Consider the following 27,994-nt stretch of genomic DNA (forward strand, 5'->3'; position numbering starts at 1 on the left):
GTGAAAATATTGTGTAATTTCAAGTTAATGTTTATAATACATAGTGTAGTGCATTACCATATCCTAATACCATGGATTATTAAAATTTTCGAATTTAACACTAAGATCAACTAATTGTAAGTACTAATTACTATTTTATTTTTTCTTTTCACTCCAATTCAATTGTTTTAGTTTTTAATTTTAATTTTAGTTTCCACTGAATGAAGGCTAGGATTATAGCCGAAACGTATGGATTTAAAATAAATTTTTGAAAGAAATTCATGTTTTTTATTGATGTTATGCCCGATTATTAGACTTTGTTATATATATATATATATATATATATATAATATATATATATATATATGTATATATAGATTACATTTCAAATATACCCAACTTTAAAATTGCAATTTTTAACAAGTAACATGTTTGTAAAATATCTCACTATAGTATTATTCATAAGCAATATCTACAACTTCATATAAAACCAAATAATGGATCAATCGGATTGAATCAAATTATTATATTGCCAAAATTTTGATATAAGAATCCAAGTTGATAATATTTGCAACATTTTCTACATTTGTTAATTCATAGTATTCCAAAACATTATTTTAATTTTTTGGCCATTGAAAATTTATACTTTACTTATATAGTAGTTATACTATAACAAACGCTCAAGCCGTTTTATATTAAACCAAATTTCGCTATTTTTCTTTCAATATACTTACAATTAAATAATTGGCATTAATACACAATTTACCATGGCAGTCTTAAATTCACATGGTAAAATGTATAGGTCTCCCTTTTATTTCTTTGACAGTCATGTCTGTTTATTTCGTGCTTTTAGCTTTTTTAATGCACATTTTGCAGCGGTACATTTTGCAATCCTATAATTTCTACCTATTCCTTTGAATGTTCCTTTACCAAATACTTCCACAGTAACCCTTACCCGTCGACCATCTGCTAATTTTTCTGGTTTCCTACAGCAAAAAAAGACAAATTATAACAATTACCATGTAAATAAATCTAAATATATTATATGAAATTTGTATTCATAAGTTTGCTAACCCAAACTTAGCAGTTTCAGGTTCCATCTCCAGCAATTCTCTAATAGGGCTTTTAGGTACACTGTTCCCAAATTGTGTTAGTTCGTTCTGCATCATAGTATAGTAAACACGCCACACAGCATCTAAACTCATGCCGGAGTCAAGAAATATGGCCCCGGCTACACTTTCAAATAAGTCACCAAGTGCTTTTGGTATTTCAACATCTTCAACTGCTTCGCATTCATCTTCTTCCATTAAATAATACTACAGTGAAACCAATAACATTAACAACAAAAAAATAGAAATAACATGGGCACATTAATTGTTATTTGTTCTTGTACCTCTTCTGTAATTGCATGACCGCTGGCTTCTTGTACAGCAACAAATCTAGCAATTACCTCATGTAAACCTGGTGAACGATGTAGAAAATAGCGATGAAAACCATGCCGAACCGCAAGAGAAGCAAATATAATATTGTTGACTAGAGCACTGCGCAGATCAGTTAAAGCCCCAGGTGAGTGTTTTTGGGGAGCATCATATAAGTGCCGTGTTATTAAATAATCTGTGGAAAATATAAATATGGAATTACTTAAAAATTAAAACTTTCATGCAATTTTGAAACATTTATAAATGCTAACTATTGATCAATGTCTTAATATATAATAAAAAAGATTTTTCAAGACAGAAAACAGTTATATATGTTCAGTTAGTGTGGCAAGTAATAGCAAAATAATATTGAATATATCAAGTTCAATAACAGATAACTAATTACAGTAGAACCTCGATTAACCAGACTAATTGTTGTCGATAGGCATCCTGATAATCGAAAATCCAGATAATCCAAAGTATGAATATTGATGTGTATTTATCAAAAATAACAAATACATACATAGATATCAATGAAAATCAATGTTTAATAAGAAATTAACTCTTTAATTAATTACTTATGTATGTACATATATATTTTCTTAGATTATATTACATACATATACTAAACTGCAGCATGAATCGTGTAAAAATTCGAATTGTAGGTCTGTTCATAAATATACATTGGTCGCGGTTAGTAGTCCGGATAATCGAGGTTCTACTGTATAATTATTTATAATATACATGTCTATTGGTATTTAAAAATTTTAAGTCATTAAACAATATTTTAATTGCCAAACTTAAGCAGTAATAATACTAAAATACAATACAATAATCCAATATAATCTACTTATATCCATTATTACACAGAATATTAGGGCAAAATTTATATTGAATGCAAATCAATCACAAAAAAACAAACAAAAGCATTAATGAACTAACAAATGACCTCATGATATTTCTATATTACTTAGTTACCTAAAACTGCATCACCAAGAAATTCTAAACGTTGATAACAATCAGTAAGCCTATTAGGCGAATACGAAGCATGGGTCATCGCCTGTAGCAAGTAAGATCTATCTTTGAACTTATAGCCCAGATGTTCCTCCAAAACATCATAGCCAATAAGAAGATTTTCAAGGCATTGCTCAGGATATTTTATTTTTTTAACTAAAGGTGAAGGTGGTATTACAATGTTACCATAAAACGGCTGAAACAATAATAAATACAATCAAATAAAATCAAATCAAACAAACAATTTAAAGTTTGCTTTCTCATATCAAAAACATTTATAACAGATATTTGTTATATCTGTAACAAATACAGATCTTTGTATCCAAAAATATCAAAACATTTTCAATATCATCATTAAAAATTTGCAGCAATGATAAATATGCTCAAAATTAATATAAAACTAAATTATATGCAAAATATTTATTCATAATAGATCAAATTCAATGGTAAAATCTCAAAACTATTAAGTCAATCATTTACGCCAATTAGAATTTTTGTACGTATTTATAACAAGCTTAACGTTATTGTAAATATTGTTTTCTTTGAAACCTGTATCCATTGCCCATTTCTGCAAACTGGTTTTAAATATCCGGCATTCCTGTCAATATTCTCATTAATAACTTGTTTCGCTTCTTGTTCCGTGCAAGGTTTTTCATATAAAGGAAGAACTTTAATACCAAGCCAAGACATAAACAACAGTGCACCACGTGGCCCACATTCAATGAGATATGCACCAATAAGTGCCTCAACACAATCTGCTATTGATTTATCTGAAATTATTTAATGAAAATAAAAACATTAATTACATCCCATTCATGTATGTATAAATGTATAAAACTCAAACTTATACACTTGTTATCTAGAACCTATTCAATTTCCAGCAGTATATATTTTCATTACAGTGAAAATAAATAAATAAATATGGTTTTATTCGAAATTTCAAATATACTGTTATTTGTTATCATTGAATCTTATGCATATATTATTTACTAAAATCAAGATATTTACCAGGTATACTATGTTGAGTTATCAGATTGTAGGGAATCATACCACTAGGCCCACAATCTGATTCTGTTAAAACACGTTTTAACTCGGAACCTTCATTCATTTCATCAGTACTTTCCACTAGCAATCCTAATTCTATAGCGCGCCTTCGAACCTGTTTCACCAATTCATCTTTAGGCAAAGAAAGACTTAAAGGTACATTTACCATATCCCATAATGATGCAGGAATCTGTCAAAAATATTTAAATTTAATCTGTTTGCAATAGTTACAATAATTTTTAAAATAGTTACAAGAATAGTTAGTATTATAATATTACATATACGAACAAGATTTGTTTATGTTCATTTCATGCTAAATAGGGCTGTCAATTTTTAAATAATTTTTTTTACAAGATGAATTAATACTGTGTAAAGCACAAATTAAAACATAGGTTTTTAGATACTATCAAATTATGAAAAAAAATTGTGTAACAATTATCATACAAAGACAAAATTTTGTAAAAATGACAAAGAAAGTGAAAAAACTGTATTTTTTAAAATTCAATTAAAGCATTAATATAGTTTATATCTGTAAGACATATGTATAATAAAACATTAAATATATTCCATACGTTTGCTTCCGTTAAAACATCTTCCAAATCCTTTGGTACATGAAAGCATGGAGGCAACCAGTTATCATGTGGTTCGAACTTTGTGGCTATCATACTTTCTCCTAAATTTTTTTTATATCCTAATCTGTACAAGTGTAAGTTGCTAACCTGCAATATTACAAGAAAATTTTATAAAATTAAATACATCTAATTTCCAAATTGAAAATTAAAATTAAATCAATCTGGAAATCAAATGTTTTCTTAATAATTAGAAAATAAATGCAAAATAATTTTATTCTATTTTTTATTTGATATGTCATGTGCTAGAAATCTCGACACTAAAAGTACAGTTTGCAATTTATTTCAGTCCAAATAGAAAAATAGAAACAAGTTGTAAGAAGCATCACTTAAGTACTATGTAATAACCATAAGCCCTTTTTCAAACTTGCCCAGACACTATGTCAGATACACTTTTAAATACTCATGTTTTAACACAAATACCAAATGTTTTCTTTTGTAGATACCATAATAATAAAATTGCAAGATATGTAAATAAAACCTTACTTGGTTTAAGCTTAATTAAGATTCAACTGATTTTTTAAAATAAAAAAAAGTGTTTGGACAATATTTTTGCTGCAAACAAACTGAAATTGTACATAATCAAGCTAAAAATATGCATTCAAGCTAATATATTTCAAGGGCTGTAGATGTTTATATGAAAACCTTTTATATTATTGGTTTACCTTTGAATAAATTGCATTATCTTATAGAAATTAATTTTTACCTGTAGAGATCGTAAATGGCTAAGTTTTCCTTCGTGTATGTTGTCATATGTGCAATATAAGTAAGTTGTTATAGCATACTTTAGAAAGGAATCACCTATGGTCTCTAATCTTTCTAAATTAATACCATCATTAGCATTTGACATTGTTAATGCTTGCAAAATTAAACTTGGGCTGGGTCCTGGGTGTTTTTCAAGATCCGGTTGATAATCAAAACTGAATTTAAAATCAGTTTCATGGGGTTTGATTACTTTTTTGTTTTTATTCTTATCCAAATTTGAGAACACTTTATCCATATCAATCCCTTCATAATGATCTGCATTATTTATGAGCCTCTTAGAATCCTCACCATGTTCTTTCACATAAATCTCATTCAATTCAATTAATTCTTCAATAGAGATTTGATTTCCCAGATTTGTAGAAGATTGACAATAAATCAGTTCATGCATAAAATGCGAATTTGATTCACTAAACTTTGGTACTTGGTTCTTTAACAACATTTTTCTTGTTGGAACTTCGACTTCACTTCTAATCAAAGAGCCATTGTTGATAATATTTTCTCTTATTTTTTTAATTCTGTCCTGTAAAAACATAGTTGAATAGATTTATTGAAGTTAATTAAATATATCAAACTATGAAGATACAATATAGCAATACAAAAGGGCTCCGGAAAGAGATTTCATTTTAAACATTTTCAATTTCATTTATGAAACGTTTGATTTTTAATCATTTGCTACTATTTTTTTGTTAATAAAAATGCCATTGTTTAATTAAGAACTTTCATGAGAAGAATTAGAAAACTTTAATTAAAAAAACACAAATATAATTTGATCAACTAAGGCTAAAGAAGACAAGACAGTCTATATATACAAAACAAAAACCTTGTGAATGGTAATGAAATATATCCATTATATACAAATTACCTTAACAAATTATTCAACGGTACAAACACAATAATAAAGTAAGTTTTTTCTGCTTTTTCAAAATAATATTGAAATAGTATAAATTTGTAGATTATTAAGCAATTAGGAACAGTTTTGTTGGTAAATTTGTCAAGTTTGTTTTATACACATAATTATTTATTATGTATGTACATATATATACAGACATTCATATACATGTCTATTCACATTAAAATTATTGTTACACGCACTTTCATTTCATAATTATTATGCTTCAAACTCCAACTTTGTAACTATTCATGTTGAAGTCATAACTTGCCACATCAAATTATTACATATTCCCTTATGAAGAAGACTATTAAAATAACGGCCTCATAAATGCAAAATTGGGTCTTAAAAACAGCCTAACTTTGCATATACAAAGCAGTCATTTTAACATATTTTCACATATCCACTAAATTTCACAAGAAAAGAACTGTAAAATTCCCAACACTCTCTTGAAAGCTCTCAAATGGTTTTTTAATGCCAAAAATAAAATTAATTTTAATGGAGTTTCACATAAGCTCTAATTATTTAAATAAATAAAACTTGAATTTTGTGTTTGCCCAGTGCTACTTAAATCGTTATAAAAAAGAACTATTAATCATAGCAATGCAGATCATGTATTACATTACCACATTATAATTGCAATGAAAGATCGTAATTATAGCCTTCCGTTGCAATTATAAAGTCACAGTGATAATGAATTTTATGTTACTATTTCCAAAGCATTGATAATAATATATGAAAGAAAGAATGTACTGCTGTGATTGCACATGTCATGCCATATTTAAAAATAAATTTTAATTATGTCACAGTATTTACTAATTATTTTTGGATGTTAATATAGTTATTAGCGAGAGTTAAACATAATAAATACACTATATTTTATAAAAAAAATATATGTATATATTTTCGCGCTATGATGATATTTTGCTCTGTGTACATTTAAATTCATTCTTTTATATTGCTGTAATTCTATTGTTATTCATTATTTGAACTAACATTCCAAGTTAATCAAGAATCAGAACTGAATAATTAAGTTATAAAATTTCATATCATCATTGATTTATACTTGCAATGAAAAATCTTTAAAGTAGCTTTTCCTTGCAAGTATAAGGTAACAATGATTTGAGCTTTTATTTAAAGATGATTGAAATAAACCCCGCATAAAATATGTGTAAGAAATAAAAAAATATAAAAATTTGCTTGAGTTGAAAGTGAAGAAAATTTCTTTTTCATAAATTGCAAACGGTATACTGCCCTTACCTGTTTGCAGTAATCATGGTGCGAGAGATTAAAATTGTATACACTGTGTAATCAAATAATTATGTATGATAAAATTAATAAAATACTCACATTATATTGCTGTACAAACTCTGTTTTTAAAACAGGATCAATATCAGAAATTTTCCAATCTAATTCCACATTATCATTGTTCTGGGACATAAATAATGGAAGATTTCGATTGTGAGAATCATTATCAATCGCCTCAGCAAGATTGTCACTTTGAAATTCAATGTGTAGTCGACCTAAAGCAATTTTTAACAATTTTGATTGCCAATAAGATAGTAAACATTTAGTAATCAAGTAGGCATTTTAAGTTGTTCAATTACAAAACTTTTTTCTTTGAATCACCTGTATCAGCTGCAGATCCATCACATTCATCATCATCATCATCAGAATAATTGTCAAAGGAACCATCACAATCACTATCACTATATATTTCTGAAGGATCACGATTGCTATTTGAATTCCACTGTGTAGGTGAACTAAATCTTACACCTTCGACTGCATTATAATTTGTCTCATTATCCAGTGGTGCCATATCATTAGACCATAGGCCAATTTCTAGTTGATTCTGCAATTAACAAATAAAAAATGTTCAAAAAACAATAAAATAACAAATTTTTAAAAGACCTTGACCTTGGAATTTCTTGCAACAAAGAGTAAGAATAATAAATGATGAGCTTTAATAATTTTTTATAAATAAGAAATAAAAACCACAAAATAAAAACAAATATAAAATGACCAATGTAATTTCCTTAATACTAAAAAGAAAAACAAGATGTAAATAATTTTAAATAGCAAAATTTAACTACCTCATCAGGATTATCATTGATCAGTGCAACTTCTTCAGATTTTTCATTAAGCAGTTCTATTGACTTTGAGTTTAATGCATCCACTATTTCTATAGGATCTACTTTCACTGATTCCACAATCGGATTGTTAATTTTGTTTTTTGATTTGCTATATACTTCAGCTAGACTCCAGCCAAAATCTAATTTTGGCCACTCTGAACCTGATAATAAAGTTCAGAAATTAAATTCACATTTATAGTAATAATATAAAGAAACATGCGAGAATATATTGAATCTTGCTTACTTTCTGCTAATTGTTTAGTGCCCAGGCCTATGTCCTTTGCTACCTCAGCTCTAATTTGGTCAGCAACCAAAAGACCATTGACACGATATAGTGTACATGGTAAACAAACTGCGGCCCGCCACAAAGCACCCGGAAAGGCATGAACTGTACATAGTTCAGGTATCAAAATTTGTTTATTACTGAGGTCTTCACGTTTTGCTCGCTTTGTCTCCTCAGAGCTAGTTGGCAATGCAATTCCTTTACGATTAACATACCTGTTTTTTTTTTTAAATTTTAAAATAGATTGAGTTAATTATAAATATAAAATGAATGCAATTATAAAATATTAAACATTAAATCTGGTTAACTACAACCAATAAATATTTGTAAAACAAAATTAATATTTATGGATTATACAATAAACAATTGATGATGATTTATTGCATTACAAACATATTTTAAACCACTTGCCTGGGTGTTAAGAAATTTAATCTTCCTGAAGTGTGATCTACATCTAAGAGAGGCTGTGAAAGATTTCCAACTTTTATATTATATTTTGACCGGTAATAATGCTCAAAGCATTTAAAATTTGATCCAGGAAATGGTGATAAAGGATTTAGATCTTTGCAAATCTCAGCAACATAAAAATACTAAAAATAATTTTGATTTATTTGAATTTGATATAAACATTGATAGCAACATTTTTACAATATGTTGCACGTATTTGAATAAATAAAATAAATTTTTAATAAATCTTTTCAATATTGTTAAAAAAAAAACTTCCCAAACAGTCAAAAGTCAATATTGTTAAATTACACACTTGAGGCGTATCCTGATTCCTGTACCATGGCATCACAACTGCATCTCGAAACTTCTCAGGATCGAATATATATTCGTTTTTTGGTTCAGTAGGTGTCACTGTAGTGTCCGCACAATTATGTGCAAGTATTTGCTTGGAATACTCTTCTGCATGAATAACTTCTAAAAAATTCCAGTCTACTTGGATTGTTTGATCAACTAGAAAGAAAATATGTCATTTCACAACCAATATATAATAAACTAATCTAATTAATTATTTAGGCAGTTTGAATTACCTTTAAGAGTAGGCACTATAAAATAAGAGTGGTTAGAAATATCAGGGTCAAAAATCATAAATAATTTTTGTAATTTCAGCACTTTTGTAAAGGTGTAATTAATAAATTTGTAAATCATCTCCATTCTTTTCTTTGTTATGATAATTGAAGATTGGATCAAATTTATTGAGACACTCACTTCACCTGATCTGGTAAAGATAGGAAAGCTACCAATCTAAAAATTAGACAAATTCAATTGATTTATACATAATGCATTTATTTCATTCGCATACTTCATAAAAAATTGGTATTGAGTAATAAACTTACTCATAATTATAAATTTACTAATATGTACCTTAGGCATGAACTTTCTAGTTAGGATTCCAAAACCATTTGGAGAATCTTCAGGATCATAAATCTGACGACCTCGAGTGTTGTGCTCATCAGGTAAAGGGCAAGTTAAATGCATATGGATTTCATAAAAATGACAAGGTTCTCCTTCGATAGGTTTACATTCACATAAAGCGTCAGCAATCTGAGAAAAATTGAAATAAATAATAACCATGGATTAAATTTGAAAATATTCAGAAATATTCTGATTTTGCAGTCTGCTATATTTTAACATAAAAGAATTAATACTTTTTTAAAGTAATACTGTCTTCTTTTAGTGGTGCCAGGTCTTGGTTCCAAAGTATCAGTATTGCAAGCATCTTCATCAAAAAAATCAAGCAGATGTAGTTCTTCTTGCACCTTTAAACATTCTTTACCCAAGGGTTGAAGATTATCATCTAATTCACCACCTTTATGCAATTCAACACATGTTTGAAAAGCTGCTATACGACGTGCTAATATTTTTGATGGTACCGGACAGCCCTAAAAAAGACATCTAGTTTAAATCAAGCTACATTATCACTATTTGATGTATTAAATATCTTAAACTGCAATTTTCCAGACTGCAGTTTGTCTTACAGTTGTAAATTGAAGTTTTGTGTTATTACATTCGAATAAAAATATAATTTTAGTCCATGTTTGGTTTATAAAATTGAATGAGAAAACTTGTATTTAAATGATTTTAAAAGAAATTAATGTTAGATGTTTTCATGATAAATTTAAATAAGAAGTATGTTGTGCAAACATTTATAGTTTTGAAATAATTTGATAAAGTTAGTGCAAAAAAACAGTAGTGTGTTTATGTCTACAATTTTTATATTTAGTTACTTATAATACCATCGATATATATAGGTTCTAACAAAGCCATACATCTGCTGCTTTTGTACAACGTATATGTATCAAAGTTAATGCATGAAATGCTATTTTGCAAAAATATTTCTAATTAAATCTAAATATTTAACTTACTATAATATCCTTCTTGATGGGCGAGTTAATTGGTAATCTCACAACACACTGAAACAAGATTCTGCCATTTCTATTTAATTCATATAATTTCCACAAAGGAGCTAAACGCGTAAATGTGTCACTTGGCAGCTTGGCACAATATCTAGAAAAAAGATAAAACAAAGTATATTCTTGAAGTACTAGAAAATAAATAATAAAGATTTATGGAAGTCAAAGCAACTTACCTATTAACCAATGCAATAGATGACAATAAATTAACACTAGCACTATTTTCATCACATGAAGGCTGATAAGATTTTATACAATTTGTAAATCTGTCTGCATATTTCTCATCACATTCAGAAGGTTCCATATTGTTACATTTGGAAAGAAAGCATCTAAAATGAATGCATAGATTTATTACTTTCAAAATTTAACAGTGGTCAATTTCATTAATAATTAATTAGCTGTACAATTATATGATGCCTAAATTCTTTATTATTTTATTCACATTTGAATAATAAATAAGCTACAATTTCAGTCCTGACATATTCATAAAGATGTTTTTTGTGAAATACATTGAGTGTTGTTTTGATAACATCTATGCCATACATCAAACACATTAAATAAACTTTAATTGGGATATTTTTAATTTAAACTTTGTTATTTAAATAAATATTACCAAAACATTATTGTACAGAATACATCTCATATGTAATAAAAATATATGTAATAATACATATAGAGTTAATACGTACTTGTTCAACTTCACAGTATTCTGCAAGTTTACAAACAGCTGAATCTGTGGAAGAACTTGTAACCAAAAATGCATGCAAAGCACTAGACGCTCTTGCTCGGCCTTTGCTATGAGCAAAACTACTGAAAGAATTTGGCACATTCCAATGAAGAACCAAGTTGCAGCGTGGCATATCTATGCCGTGTTCTAACATGGCAGTGCCTATTAACAAATTACATTCGTGCATTCTAAATCTGAAATATGAAAAAAACTGAGAAATAATCACAAAATACTAATATATTCAAAAAAAAAAAGAGATAATGTCAATATATTTACATTGTCAATAGAATCCAAAACAGCAAAAATAGATTTAGTGAATTAAAACTATTTACGCAAAAAACTTGAAAAGCAAAAACTGAACCATTTCATCCATAAATTTGTTAACAAGTATAATTGATGATACAAATTTAAGACACACAACCACAATTACTTAATATGCTAATTATTATGTCAATGGACTTATGTCAGTGAACCGAACATCACTGATGTTATAATAATATTTGTTCATAAATTAATAAAGCTTCTGTAAAAATTCAAAATTTACGTACCTTCTTAGAACGTCTTCTTGCACTCTGCTTTCAGCATCAGCATCTTTCGGATCTAAAATTGGATCCGCTGATTTTTCAGCTGTGAACTGAACATTTAGAAACTCATAATCTGGATGATGTCGAGTTAGTTCCTGAGAAGTAATAAATCAAATCAAACAAAAATATTAGATGTATATAATTCCTTCAAAATTAATTATACTCACACATAACAAGGCGAATAAAATTTTTGCCATGCATTTACTTTCAACTATTATTATACCGCACAAGGCATCTGGATCCAATTGGTAATAATTAGACCTTGGGCCTCTGTGACCTACATTTGAATTTCGTTTACTCGTTCGCTGTTTACGCAAATGTTGATCTGGTCTTAAACAAAAAAAATATGTGACTTTTGTGACTAGTGATGTACAATGATTTTCAAAAATAATTACTTGTTCTGCTTATTAAATTTGGGGGAGTTATTAATGGTATTGCTTGAGCTTCTATCAATTGCTAAATTACTACTCAAACTAGAGCCTTGACCAGAGTCTTTTGAACAATCAAATTCTTCAATATTGGTAACTTTATCTTGAAGGTCATCACTAACGTTGATCATATCCTTAAAATTATTTATTAATTTCTCTACTTCATTATTATCGCTCGATAATTCTTCACACTTTTTCACTATTTGATCACTTAGTGATTTAAAATTACACTCATTTAATGCCTGAATATTGGTTTCTAAGCAAGACGAACTTGTTTCCGATTTGAATGATCTAATAACAGACATTAACCGCAAAACTTTTGGTGTGGAATATTTTATTATTCTGTCAATTTCATTGTATTTAGATAGCTCATAGTCACATATACAACGGATTTTTACTAGTAAAGTTTCAACCAGCGACAAAAGCAAGTAGTGACGTTCATAAGGTGTTTTCAACTTTTGCTTTTGTAAATAAACTAAATAGTTATATGCAGCTTTATCAGCACACCATACACCTGAAATAATCAACAACTAATTTTAAGTTTAATAAAAAGCATAAAGTAATTTAGAGTTTTATATAAAATGTAAATAAATTTTACTTATTCTTATACTCAAACATCTTGTCTAACGGACAATCGAGAAAGATCAAAATTTCAAATGAGAACAGAAAAAAATGAATGCTATATCCAAAAAAGTCTGAACTCTGTCCAAATCAAATCATAGAAAGCTTTTATCCATATTAAAATTCATTATAATTTGGATGACAATATAGCAAATACCTAATGAACTCACCAAACTCATCTAATGTTGTAATAAATTCGTCCAGGATCCTATTTGGTTCCTCTTTTGGATCACACATAGCATTCAATTCATCTATATATTCCTCATCATAGATTTCGTATGGTGCAAATCTATGATCTGCTAGAAAACTTCTGACATCATTCACATGCTTCCTCAACACTAGATCTAACTCATGGCTGATAGGTTCATGGCATTCTATTAATAGTTGTGCTGGCTGAGTGCTGTACCTGCAAATTGAAAGTGAAAGCTTCTTATTGCAATATCAAAGAAAGCAACAATAAATATCTTAACTTTGTCAATTAAAGTTTTATTACATAAAAAAAACACTATCATATTCCTAACAAACCTCAAGGAAGAAACAATATCACTAGCAGTCTCTACTTCACACAACATAAGTTTTTCAATATTCTGTACAGTGGCAGAAAGAAATCCTCCAAAGCATTTGCATGAATACAATGGCCCAGTCATTGCCACAATGCGTGTATTCAAAGAATTTGAAAATTCACTTCGAATATAATCCATAACCTGGAAAATAAAACAAATTCTATCATTTATTTAACATAATGATTAAGTGCAAGACAGAAGAATAAATCTTCTAGTCTATTACCTGCTTTAATTCATTGTCTTCCTTAACAACATTATGGCAATTTTCCACAATCATTACATTTACAGAACGAAAATCTATATAACTACATATTAAAGCATTTGCATAATTAGATGGTGTAGTTACTAAAACCTGAAAATATAAATAAATGTTAGTTAGTTTACAGTTTTTGTTTGGAAAATCACATTTGCACTTTGTTATATAATTATAAAGAAATAAATTGTTTCTATATAAAATGTTCAGTAACTATCAATCCATGTACTATACATATAAAAAAACTAAACTAGTTGAAAGTGCATTTAGCCTCAAGGCAAGTTGCATGAAATTCCCAAAATGTGTAAATAATATACTTAATCAATTTTATCTGTCTTTCACAATAATTTTTTATTCTATAAATTATTAAGAATTTATTGTAAAAATTGTATAAAAATAAAATAATATAAAAAATATAAAAAAAAATAAATGAAAAAGTTTTTAAAAAAGGACTCTTCTCACCGACACATGTTAAATGCTTGAAAAACTTTTAATGAGTGATTTGTTTTTGTATGTATAGATGAGAAAACTCAAAGAGCTGTTTCGCCATTGGTTGAAAGACCGAGATAGAGAAATATTAGAGGCGCTTTGGCCGGCGGAAAAATTACGAAGTAGGGACATGGAAAATATCGCATGTGGATTTAATCTGTAATCAATAAGCAAAATATTTTCGATATGGAAAATATAGATTGTGGATTTAAGCTGTAATCAATAAGCAAAATATTTTCAATGAAAATAATGTAATAGAAGAATTAGCATAGAAGATCTTATAAAATATGGAAAAATATATGGAAAAATTATGCAAAGAAAGAGAATAGAATATATGTATACATGCACATATATGTACATATACATATATGTACACACAAACGAAAGTAATTGTAAAACTTATTTTACCGGGATGGTAAACATACACATATAAATACTTTTCAAGCTTTGATGAATTGTTGAAATTAAACTACTTGTTGTTTAAGGCCTTAATATTTCAATAAGTTCTATAAGACCATTATATATATCATTATACAAAAGTTTCTTAAAAGAAAGCGGCTTAAATTTGTTTTTCAACTATTAATTACAAGAAAACGGATCCGTAGATATTCACCTAAAACTAATTAGTATCATTCCCAGCTAATATCTTTCGAACAGTTTTCGATTTTTTTAAATGGATTCAGTAGTATGAACTTAAATGTGGACAAAGTTTAACACTTTTTTCCAAATTACAAAGAAACGGCTCAGCAGATCGTCGCACAAAACTGACAAACGATGGTCCTCACCGAGATACATCAAATAGCTTTTAAATTTCTGAAATCGATTGAAGCGTTTATGAGCAAACGTCGATGAAATGTCTAATTTTGACAAATGCCGAAAAAACGACACTAATTTTTGCAAACTTTGAAGGATTTTTAAAGTCAAAACGACTTGTCGTAAGGCCGTAATATTTTAGTATGATCTATAAGACTATGGAATCTACCGTCAAAAAAAAATCGTCAAAAAAAAGTTTTTTAATACTTTATACAAGAAAACAGCCCGGCCGAACTTTACCAAAAACTAATCAGCACAATTCCCAACCAATATCTTTCGAACAGTTTTTGAATTTTCAAAACCGATTCTGAATTGCGGGCTAAAACGTGAACGAAAATTTTTTCACTGTTCTGCTATTTACAAAGAAACGGCTCGGCCGATCGTCGCACAAAACTGAGAAAAGCTAGTCCTCATCAAGATACATCGAATGACTTTTGAATTTTTGAAATTGGTCCAGCCGTTTTTGAAAAAACGTCGATTTATGGCAAAAAATCTGTTCACACACATACTTTTTTCAAATTTGGTCTCATTCAATTCAGAATGGCTTGAACCGTCGAGAAAACATAAAATTAACGAATCGGATTTTTTTATGAAAACATAAACTTCTCCTTTGTAAAGTTAAAAAATGTTCTCATTATATAAAAGTGACATTAAAAATTAATAGAAATACATACCTGAACTGTTTCTTCAAGATGATCCAAGTCAGATGGATTTTTTACTAGACCAACATCTAAATCAGTAAGATATTTCAGCATAGTAGCTACTGATTCCACTCTTACTTCATCTACCAAATATACGCTCTTTTTCCTCATATGTAATACATCACTGTAATTAATCGTTACAAATTTATCAACCACAATTTACAAATGTATAATAAATAAGATTTTTTAATATTTACTAAATGTACTTAAATACTTCCATATATATTGAGTAAGTTCTTATTAAGCCTATGAAGGCAATTCCATCACCTGTTTGATGGGAATTACATGTTACTGCCAAAATACTTTCTGTAGCACCTACCTTCTCAGTTCATTCGCATGTTCTTGTATTATCTTTAAAGCTATAAAATCACGAGCAGAGTTTTGAGCAAGACACATAATAATGTTACGGTCTCTGGCAGCATCTATTAACTCAACTTGGTATTCTCTAGGCGTAAAGGATGCTGTATTAACGTTTTCAACCCAGTGGAACGCCATTTTAATACACCAAAAGGATTGCTCAAAACCCTAACTGTAAAAATAAATTAATTCATATTTTTGTTTTGAAAATTCTATTTTAAAGCAAATAAAATGTTATAGGACCAAAATGATGATAAATGCTTAATTGATCAAAAAAAACAAATTTATTGTTTTGAAGAAAAACTGCATCTAAAGTTATAAAAAATGATTGATGAAAATAGGTGCTAAAAATATGCAAAACCTAAAACTAAACTTGTATCTTCATTATTAAAAGGCCTTATTTTTTCCCCTGAGCATGCACTGCCTACTAACTACTAAAATGGGAAAAGGCTTATTCATATATAAAATACTATACAATTGTTGACGTTCAGAATATTGACCTGTACTAATATTTCTTAAACTATAACTCGTTCCTTCTTTGGACAAATCAATAAAAAATGACTTCTTAATTGTCATAACCGCTTAAGCACTTTTGTCAAGTACTTCTAGTATAAACATAATTTTCATTTCATATCCATTCATATCGTCAAGAAATAATTCTCCAATCATTTTCTTAAACAAGCAGCTTAAATTTGATCCCAACATAACCTCATGCATCAAAAATCAATGACAAAACAAAGTGCAGAAATTTATTTTAAAATTAGCGTTGTTAGGAGATATCAACAGATTGCCGCAACTGAATATTGAAAAATTGCACAATTACTGAGTTTCATTTTCTTTTTAACTGAAAATACATAAATTAGCCCATCAAATAAACGACGCATTTCACTCCACAGTCACACACTGTGTCGTAACACAATAGAAAAAGATGCGACATCGACATGCAACATGCAAATGCAAACGATAGCTTCTTAGCGGAGGAACGGCGAAACGGAGAAACTTGTGGATTGTGGTGTGAAATATGTGGTTTGTTTGTTCATGGTTGTTTCATAAAGATAAACTAGCTGTAAGTGGAATTCTGTCTTAAGGCAATTAAGGCATCGTGTCTTAAGGCAAATTGCTGGAACTTCCCGTACCAAAAATTATTATTTTTTTAAAAACGATTAACGTTTTTGAAAAAAATTTACTTTGAAAAAATAAGATTTTTGAGAAACTATAAATTGGACAAAAAATTACTTCTTTTTAAAAAAAAATTAAATAAAAAAAAATATATTTTTTTTTAATTTTTTTTTTGAAAAAAAATATTTTTTTCTTTATTTTGACATATTTTGGATGATCTGAACTTTTTTTTCAAAGCAATCGTACTGCTTTAACTGCATAGGGACGAAATATAAAGCGCGTAAGCGCCGCGTCGCTGTCTAACGCTTAAGCATTGGTACGGAACCCATAGGAATGTTAACAAAATGTATACTTATTGCAAAAATCTCTATAAAATATCTGTTAATTCGATGTGCATATGTCTAATGATCATTTTTGACCGCCAAATGACTCATTTTTTTACTTTTTCCTCCATATCTCCGAAACGGCTAGACCTATCTTCATGAAAATTTTATCGATTCTTCATCTTGTCAATACAAGTAAAATGTTTTTTGAATTATTCAAATCGGACGCTCCGTTCTCTTAAAAAACTAAGTTACCGTTTTCGGCACTTTTTGCCTCGTATCTTCGGAACGGCTAGACCTGCCTTCGCCAAAAACTAATCAGCACGTCTCCTTATCAATACGAATCGAATTTTTTTTGAATTATTCAAATCGGTTGATCCGTGTTCCCGAAATCGTCGACGAAAATTTGTATCCGCACATACATACACACACGTACATACATACATACATACATACATACATACACACACACACACACATACATCCATTTTTCCTAAGGTATGCCAAAATGTTCAGAAACTTCTGAAACGTAAAGATATATAAAAAATTTCATTTTTGATTTTTTTGCGATTACTATAACTTGCCCTACGGGAAGTTAATAAGCGTTGAGTAAGCGATAAATGAGTTTCTTCTATGTACAAGAAATGACCGTAAACTGTGCGAATATAAAATGTTATGGTGCATCCCCATCTCGCGTACGCGCACGGCGAATCCTGTGCGCATGATTTGCTTTCGTTTGCAATAATTTAGTATGCGGACATTGCGAACAGACTCGCCGAACGGATTCGTGCAATAGGTAGTGGGCAAGCAAAACGATCACCGCAGAAAGATGAATAACCCATGAATAACTTATTGCGTGTCGACATCTAGAATTTAACAAACCGCATTTTAATTTTCCATGAGGTAATTTATAGTAATAGTAATCGCAAAAAAATCGAAATTAAAATTTTTTATATATCTTCACGATTTAGAGATAATTCTAAACGTGTTAGCATACCCTAGAAAAAATGATAGTATGTGTGTGCGGATACAAATTTTCGTCGACGATTTTAGGAACACTGATCAACCGATATGAATAATTCAAAAATTATTCGATTCCTATTAGACGGGGCAAAAAGGTTAAAAAATGGTAATTCAGTTTTTGAAAGTACGGAGAGTCCGATTTGAATGATTCAAAAAACATTTTTGGGAAGGCAAGTCTGGAAATTTCGGAAAACCAATGAAAAATGTAAAAATGAACTCAATTTGGCGGCAAAGAATGATCACTAGTCATATGCGTTTTATCCGTTTCATCTCTGAAACGGCTACGCAGCGCGATTGCCATAGATAAACAAGTATAATATTCAAAAAAAAGTTCGAAATGTTCAAAATGTTCAAACAATTTCAAAATAATAAAAATCATTTTTTTCAAAAACGTCAAATCTTTTCAACATTTTTCAAAAATCTTTTTTTTTTTTTCAAAAAATTTTAAAGTTTTTTTTTGACTTAAATTTTAGGTACGAAAAGTGCCAGCAATTTTCCTTAAGGCATTATGCCTTTACATTACTGGCTTATTTACGAAGTCAGCGTTATCACAATCACAGCTTTCACTTAAGTGATTGACTTTATCTTTTATGGAACGTATCTGACCGTCAAATTATACGCGTACATTAATGGAAGAAAATTTAATTATTTTGCGAAGGAAAGTTTAAAAGGCTTTTTTATTAGACAAGTAACATGTCTTTAATAATAGATAGCAAGCTTCGCATTCCAAATTTCGTTATGTTGAATCGTTCAATTAAATAGTAGTTAATTACCTAATATTTTTTAAATTAAATGACAATTGAATCGAATAATATCCCTTTTTTATTTATTGCCTTCGCTTACACTTCTTTTTTTTCTATTTTTTTATTCTTTAAGCATTATTTCTTGGTCTATATTAATTTGCATCTATATATTTTGGTCACGCTTGTCGCAATTACGTACTTTACTTAATACCGCACTAAATTGATTGATATGCGACTGTTCTCTTGGTGGATCAAATCCTTTTTTTTAAAAAAAAAAACAATATTGATTGATGAACATAGACGAAATATTTTGCCTTTTTGCTAATTACAAAGAAACGGCTTGGCCGTCGCTCAAAACTGACCAACGCTAAGTTTTTATCGCCCAGCCATTTTCGTGAAAATGTCGACGAAAGGTTAAAAATCGGCTCACATACACACACATACGTTTTCCAAACTTAGTCTCAATCGATTCAGAATGACTTGGAACGTCGGGAAAACATAACATTAGTAAATCGGATTTTTTCGCGAAAACAAACTTCTCCTTAGAAAATAATAGAAAAATGGAAAAAAGTAAATAAATCAAATTCCAGATTTGGGCAAAGTTGTTCACATTGAACTCCTGAGTGCAAGTGATACGTTTGTTTACTTTCCCCAGTGCCCATTGCATAATTTTTGCAGAGTTTTAATATGAATAACAACGAAGTTGAAAAGCTCGAGGCTTCTAATGCATATTGTATACAGATTAGTACAGTATATCAATTACTTATATAAAAGAGATTAAGATCTTATTTATTTAAATTATCTTATTATCTTATTTAAATTTATTGTTTTTTTTTTATTAAGAATCACATATCTCAACACTCTAAAATTTTATTATAAACTTGCTTACAGCAATACAATTATAATTGTAATCATGATTATTCTATGTCTCTTTATAACAAAATAGGGAAGTTAATAGTAACATCACAAGACTTAAAATCTATTTACTGACACAACCATTATTATTTTGGTGCTTAGTTTGATCGTCGGTATTTTTCTTCTGGATTTTTTTGTGCTTAAAACTTTGACTTTGTTCTTTGCCTTTTGCTGATAAATTTTTGCTACTTTTTGGTCTTTTCATGGGCCTCCTGGGTTTGGATAAAGTTTCCTCATCTGATGATGAAACTCCAACTATTTCTAATTTTGCTTTTTCTAAACGCTGCCTGTGAGTAAAATGTATTAAATATTTTATTACTTAAAGCAATTGTCTAATAAAAATACCTTTTCCTCTTAATTTTAGTTTTTTCATAATTTGGAATGGTAAGAATTCCGTCTCTCTTTGGTGCAGATGTTTTTAACAATTTTTTATTTTTCTTTGAAGTCTTTTTAAGTGTTAACATATACTCTGGAACTTTGCAACCTGATGATTGTAAAACTCGTGCTATGCTAAAATGAGAAATCAACACTATTATGAAAAAAGATTTACATGTTACTACTGGTAATTTGTTACATATTAAATATTGTAATGAAGGTATTATAAGCTTATTTTTTAAAAAATCTTTTAAAACATATTTTGTAAATCACTTATCATATTGACCTATAATTGTTGTAACTTTTTTATTTGAAATTTTGCTTATAAATGATTTGAGTGTAATGATTTTATATAAAATCATTGTTGAACATTGTTGTTAATAACATTAATTAAAATAACACCACAGACATGTACAAACCTTCTTAAGTTAACAACATCATTTTGAGTATAAAATGTAATAGCTTTTCCTCTCTGACCAGCTCTGCCTGTACGACCAATACGATGAATATAAGAGATGGCCGAAGTAGGAAAATCATAATTCAGTACCAAATTGACCCCACTAAAATCTACTCCTCGACCCATCAATTCGGTACATATCAGGACCCATACACGACCTTCCCTAAATGCACGCACTGTGTTATCTCTCTAAAAAGTAAAAAGTTTACTACAATTCTTTAAAAATAACATTGAGATTGAAATACTATTTTAATGATAATTCTATGATCGTACTATTTTATTTTTGATTTTAGAACCTTTTTACTACAACAAAGTTTTCTTTGTTGAAAGTAGTGTTCTTACCTGATGCATACAATTTTTCCTTTAGATTCAATGGTATATGTTTAACATCATTTAAAATTAAAACAATATTAGTTCAATTTTAGGGATAACCCACTTTTTTTTCTAAACTTTATGCCCCCATAAACATGAATATTAAGTTTTAAAATACGCCTCTAACATTTAACCCAAACTTCACAAATACTTGAGACAGAAGTATGATCCAAAAGCGTGCATTTATCAATAAAATTGTAATTTGTAAATCTATCTTTTGCAAGCAATTATATCGAATTTTTCTTTTCCGAAAATGAGGCTAGTAAGGGAGTCTTAAAGACCGAGGAGGGGTTGTCAAAAAATTACGAAATATCACTAAGGGAGGAGAGGGTCAATTAAGATATCACATGCATTTATTTTTTTTTGCTCAATTCAAAAAAAATCCAACATTTTTCGAAAAAGATTCTAAAATTTTACGCATTTTATGCATTAAAGCAAGTAGGTACATATGCATAATCAAATTTATCAATAGGAATTGTTATTCAGCCATTTATTTTTGTAAAATGGCTGTTTAATTTTAAAATAAAATTTTCGTTTTCATTAAAAAAAAATTCAATTAAAAATGCAATTGAGTATGAAAAATTGTTGAATATAAATATGTTTAATTTTTCTTAATGATAATCTCAATACACAAATATTTTAAACTGCTATATGCTTTAAAACTCAATTATAATTTAATTGATGGATGGTTAACCAATGAATTACTTATTGTTAGATATAATAAAGCATTTCATAAAATTTGTTGTAAAATAATATACACCTATAGTATTAAAATTAACAGAAAGATTGATATACATTTCATAAAGAATAATTCATATCTAAAAGCAAATATCTTACTTGTGTCTCCGTCCTGTCAGCATGGATAACATCTACATTTATCCCGTCATAGATAAGTTCAGTAAAAAGCTCCTGAGCACGTTCTTTACTTTGTACAAATACCAATACTGGTGGCTTGATGCCTTTTCTTATCAAATCTCGAACTGCTAATAATTTTCCACTCTCATCACCTACAAAAAGTAGCTCTTGGTCAACTGTATCAGCAGCTGAATTTCTAAAAATAAAAATGATTCTAATTAGCCATCAAATTTAATAAAAATTAATTATATTATGTTAAAATTTCAATAGAAATACCGTTACATTAAAAATGAGAGTTTATAGCAAGATATTAAAAATTGCAATTCTAGCACTAAAAGCTAACAACAACTGTAACACTCATTTAAGTGTAATATATATGATATTTGTTTTTGCCCTAGTTTTGCAACTTGGATTTTGTTGTTATACTGCATTTTACAAACCTTTGTCCGATTGTGATATTAATGAGACCTTTCATATTGTGCCTGGCCCATTTGGAAATAGCTGGAGTTTGAGTGGCACTAAACAGGGCTATTTTTCTATTTTTATTAGAACATGCTAAGAGAATCTTATCTAATTGGTCTCGGAAACTTCGAATACCAGTCTCAAATAACTTATCCGCTTCATCGATTACTAACCACTCAACACTGCGAAATGAATTAAATATTAAATGTTAATGTGATTAAAAAATAAATTGTACATTTTTCTCTTTTCCTAGAGGATTGTACATTCAAACACAAAATTAAAAAAATAGAATCTGATTATGTGAGTATTTCATCAACACTGACATAAATATATATATATATATATATATATATATATATATATATATAAATGATGTGCCAAGTCGAATCAGATTTTACTTGATGCAGTTCGTATCAAGCCACAAAATATTTACTGTGATAAAATATGTATAAACACAAATTTTTATAAATATAAAAAAATATTTGAATTTAATCAATATTACGATACTATAAAAAAATAATAATAATAAACAACATAAATATAAAACTGAATATATAGTAAAATAAATAATTGACCCATGATTCAAATTACGAAGTCAGCACATCACTATATATATATACATATACACATATAAATATATATTCTAATTATCTTGCTGCAATCGGGATGCAAAAGCAATTATAGTTTTCTCAATTTTATAAAAAAAAAAATTTATTTACTACTATAAAATTCATATTGATATCAATACATATATCTCAATAAAAAATTAACCTTAATGGTTAAATAAAAATGAAATAAAGCATACTTACTTTTCCAAGGAAATTAAGACCGGATCTTGGTTCAACATGAAACAAAGTCTTTTAGGTGTTGTAATCAATAGATCTGTAATGTCAAACCATTTAATTTCGTAAATTAAAATGTATGAATTCAATTCTATGTACACAAAGCAAAGAAAGAACTTGTTTTCAATAATTAAAAATAAAACATACCAAACTTCATGAATGTTTTAGCACTGTATCTTTTTGCTTCCTGCTGGGCTTTGTAAATAAAATGAGGTTTAAGAGAAGTACCATCACTGAGACGTAAACATTCTCTTAATATTTGTTTTGCTAACTCTCGGGTTGGACAAAGAATCACAGCCCTGTAGAAAGACAGAAGTCATCATAAACTGACTTTTAAGTGTAATGTTACATGCTGTTATTAAATCTTAGTGAACTGAAGGAACAATATAATTATGATCCCTTCACATAATGAAGCAGTTGTCATAATTGCTTCAAGCTTTTGACATTTGTTACTTCATACACAAAAACATAAAATTGAAATACATACTAAAAAAGTAGATCAAGAATAGGCACATTATATAATTGCATCCATAAATGCATGTATATCAGCTTAAATAATATTAATTTTGAATTGTAAATGATTAAAACAAAACAATAACAATTAAATTCAATTAAATTTATTACAAGTTACCCATAATTTTTTTAATTTTCTTTAAATTATACAATAAAATTTAATTTAAATTATATATAAATATATATATATATATATATATATATATATATATATTGATTGTTTCTTTTCCGAACAGTAAATCGAATAATAAAAAATAATTTGTTTTTTGAAGATGTTTAATACGACGTTTCGGAACTAGGTACGTTCCATCATCAGGTTTATTCTGTCAAATACAATGTTTTTTAAAAATATTGATTAACATTAATTAATGATGGTCAATACAGATTAATTAGAAAATTTTTTTATAAAGGAATGGATTATGTACCGGGGTAAAGAGTAATAAGAACTAACTAAAAAAGGTTTTATATAAAATTGAGAAGCAAAAATTATTTACCTGTAATAATTTATATATCCATATCACTAATATTTTTTTGTTAAAAACACTCGATTTTTTTGAAAAATATTTGTAGATGTTACGACTACACAAGACTTAAACTCACTGATATGGAGTTCTGTCGACCAGATGCAAAGGACCAGATTACCAATACAAGAGCCATAAAAAATCATTTTTGCCAGGAATTCCGTACGTTGTCCTTTGCATCTGGTCGACAGAACTCCATATCAGTGAGTTTAAGTCTTGTGTAGTCATAACATTTACAAATATTTTTCAAAAAAATCGAGTGTTTTTAGTGACATATAAAGAGTTAGTGTAGATCAATCATTCAGATAAATAATTGTTTTTTCTTAATTTCACTTTTTGAAAAACTTTTGGCAATCATTTTAATATTTCTTACATTATCCATTCATTTATTATATTCATTTTTATGATTTTTTACATAATTTCATTAATTTATAAAAATGCACTAATTTTTATTTTTCCTTAAGTATGTTATTAGTTTATATATAATCAAGATTATGTTTCGTGTCAGATGTCACAAACGTACTTAGTTCAAAAACGTTAATAAATAAAAATTTCTCACAATACTTTTTGGGTTTGTATTACAATTCGATTCTTTGGTCAAAGCTCTACATAAAATATATATATATTTTTTGCGAAATATATTGTATGAATGTTTGAATGGATGTTTGAATATGGCTCGGATCATGTCAGTCCTGTGCAGTATATATATATGTGCATACATGCACATGTACGTCGTTGTGAATATACATGCACGTTGCATATATGTATATGCGTATATTTATATTTGTATGGTCGTGCATGTATATGTGTACATATATAGGTATATATTGTTGTATCTGTATATCATGTGTGTGTATATGTATATATGCATGTATATATATATATATATATATATATATGTGTATATGTATATGTATATTTGTGTATATGTGTATGTATATATATATGTATATATGCGTAGGTTTATATGAGTGTACTTAGATATTTTTGCCTATATTTTTTAATTATTTATTTAATTCTAGTCTCTACTACCTTTCCTATCTTTTATATTTGGTTTGTTGTTAAGTGTTGCTGTTTGTTAATTTTCCTCTTATTGTATAGTTACTTTACCAATCCACATATATTATAATTACCTAGATATACTAATTTTCATACTGTTTTTAGATCCACTGATGATGACATTAAATTGAATGTCGAAACGTTTGGAAATAAAGATTATTTTATAAATCTTTGGCTTTTCTTTGTTTGATGTATCGCCCTCAAGAACTCACTCACATATTTCAACATCAAAACTAACTACTAAATCATATATATATATATATATATATATATATATCTATATACTATATATATATATATATATATATATATATATATATATAATAGAAAAGTCCTGATTTTTTTCAACATGTTTAATTAAACATCTACAAAAAACAAATTGTTTTATTTATTGGATTTATTGTCCGGAAAAGAAACATATATATATATATATATATATATATATATATATATATAAATATTTTGTAGAGTTTCGAACAAGAATCCAAAAGTAATAAAAAACAAGAAAAGTTTTTAATAAACAATTTCTTTATTTATTGATTGATTTACTGTCAACGTTTCGGAACTAGGTACGTTCCATCTTCAAGACATCTGTCAAGAAACATGATCTTGATGAGATTTAAGCAAACAATATGTTAAATCTCATCAAGATCATGTTTCTTGACAGATGTCCTGAAGATGAAGTTCCGAAACGTTGACAGTAAATCAATAAATAAATAAAGAAATTGTTTATTAAAAACTTTTCTTGTTTTTTATTATTTTTGGATTCTTGTTCGAATCTCTACAAAATATACACAAATCCAAGATTCTACCATTCAATATATATATATATATATATATATATATATATATATATATATATATGATGAAAGTTTTGTCGACGTTGATACATATTTGTAAAATTTTTTTTTGCAGCCCAACCGTCGAATTAAAAAAAAGATTAAATAACAAAATTAATTAAATTTATATATATATATATATATATAATATATATATATATATATATATATATATATATATATATATATATATATATATATGTATATATATCTATATTTATAAATTCTGCAAAGAAGCAAACATTACCTAAAACCCCGTTTTTCAGCTCTTCCTAAATGATTTAGAAGAGGCAACATAAAGGCCATAGTTTTTCCGGACCCTGTAGGAGCACAACACAGAATTTGTCGTTTCTATAATAGAACATAACAACACTGTTGAAAAAACTGTTATTAACAAAGATTAATATGTCATAGAAACCTCAAGCATAGCCGTCATTGCTTGCTTTTGTACAGCTGTCGGATCATCATATCCACAGCTTTGCAAATTTTGCATAAGCAATGAGTCAACATTATACGTTGATTTCAATTCTTCAAAACACTTAATGGGAGCTGGAACATTTCTTCCAACCACACTTATAAGATTTAAATTTCTGTAATGATTAATCTGCAATAAATCAAAGTAAATAAAAACATAAAGAATAAAAATGAATAACAATGACAGTAGATCATACCTCTTCTTGCTTCAATTTGTCCTGCAGTTCTTCGGTTATTACCTTCCTTTTCCTTTTACGTCTCATGATATTACCGTTTTCAGTTGCTGAAATAGAACCCAATAAAGAAATGGTCCTGTCACTATTTTCTTCATCTATGCAATTTGTTGAATCCGGCCTTTCGGCACTTTCTACCGGTTCTGACTTTACTGCCGTCTTAGGTTCAACTTTTGTGACCTGAGTTCGAGACATCTATAACATACATTTTATTAGTGCTACATTAAACATCATACATTATATTCAAAATTCATTTGCTAGGTTAGCCTATATTACATGTGAATTAGAATTGGTTCTTTTTTTAGTGAACTTAGCGCCCTTCACTAATTTCACAAATATATCACGCATATCCATTTTGGAATAAATATGTAAAAACTATATACAATTACTTAAAAACGTTCACATTGGAATTTACATTTATGTCTAACAACAACATACACCAACAATGTATTTGCTAAATGAGAAGTATGGGCCAATGGTCATATTAATTATAAAGAACGTGAATTTACACGTGCAAGTTATTATTTTTGCAATAAGATGGCGATGAATGTCTGATAAATGACACGACAATTACTGTTGCCGGGTAAGCGGAGCGCATGGAAGCTTGGTTATGTACAATCAGATCAGACCCTGATAATAATGCCCAATTAGACCATCCAGATTCAGATGAAAAATGAAATCTAGTTTTTTATGCGTTTCAATAAACGCTCGAATCATTTTTATTTCCGCAATACAATAGAATAAATTATAATTGTTTAATGAC

The 27,994-nt window shown here is 28.2% G+C and overlaps 1 protein-coding gene across 1 annotated transcript; it reads right to left on the reverse strand.

Annotated features, from left to right (window-relative positions):
- Positions 1 to 611: 611 nt before the first annotated feature.
- Positions 612 to 27,755, reverse strand: LOC113375119 (endoribonuclease Dcr-1-like). Its single transcript, XM_026615069.1, has 39 exons — positions 27,508 to 27,755; positions 27,196 to 27,426; positions 26,943 to 27,128; positions 26,772 to 26,875; positions 23,740 to 23,891; positions 23,560 to 23,632; positions 22,729 to 22,932; positions 22,271 to 22,484; positions 21,024 to 21,250; positions 20,575 to 20,739; positions 20,306 to 20,516; positions 16,069 to 16,274; positions 15,723 to 15,873; positions 13,717 to 13,845; positions 13,456 to 13,634; positions 13,101 to 13,336; positions 12,277 to 12,823; positions 12,049 to 12,211; positions 11,846 to 11,976; positions 11,256 to 11,491; positions 10,747 to 10,894; positions 10,523 to 10,664; positions 9,806 to 10,039; positions 9,522 to 9,701; positions 9,188 to 9,401; positions 8,914 to 9,110; positions 8,565 to 8,743; positions 8,115 to 8,368; positions 7,832 to 8,031; positions 7,368 to 7,590; positions 7,089 to 7,261; positions 4,791 to 5,369; positions 4,028 to 4,174; positions 3,420 to 3,645; positions 2,988 to 3,181; positions 2,376 to 2,607; positions 1,373 to 1,593; positions 1,054 to 1,295; positions 612 to 965 (listed from the first exon to the last, which is right to left on the reverse strand). The coding sequence occupies exons 1-39, from the start codon at positions 27,583 to 27,585 to the stop codon at positions 806 to 808; spliced, it is 7,968 nt and encodes a 2,655-aa protein (XP_026470854.1). The 5' UTR covers positions 27,586 to 27,755; the 3' UTR covers positions 612 to 805.
- Between the last annotated feature and the right edge of the window lie 239 nt (positions 27,756 to 27,994).

This window comes from Ctenocephalides felis, unplaced genomic scaffold (genome assembly GCF_003426905.1).
Source record: "Ctenocephalides felis isolate EL2017-DRISC unplaced genomic scaffold, ASM342690v1 CF-g0.4_SCAFFOLD_01886, whole genome shotgun sequence".
NCBI lineage: Eukaryota > Metazoa > Arthropoda > Insecta > Siphonaptera > Pulicidae > Ctenocephalides > Ctenocephalides felis.

Excerpts from the sequence above, each read along its gene's own strand:
- LOC113375119 (XM_026615069.1), bottom strand. The coding sequence starts at position 27,585 with ATGGATATGCGTGATATATTTGTGAAATTAGTGAAGGGCGCTAAGTTC. Across the intron at positions 7,262-7,367 it reads TGGATCTGCAGCTGATACAG|GTCGACTACACATTGAATTT; the intron begins GTGATTCAAAGA and ends AAATTGCTTTAG. Across the intron at positions 966-1,053 it reads CCTGAAACTGCTAAGTTTGG|GAAACCAGAAAAATTAGCAG; the intron begins GTTAGCAAACTT and ends TTTTTGCTGTAG.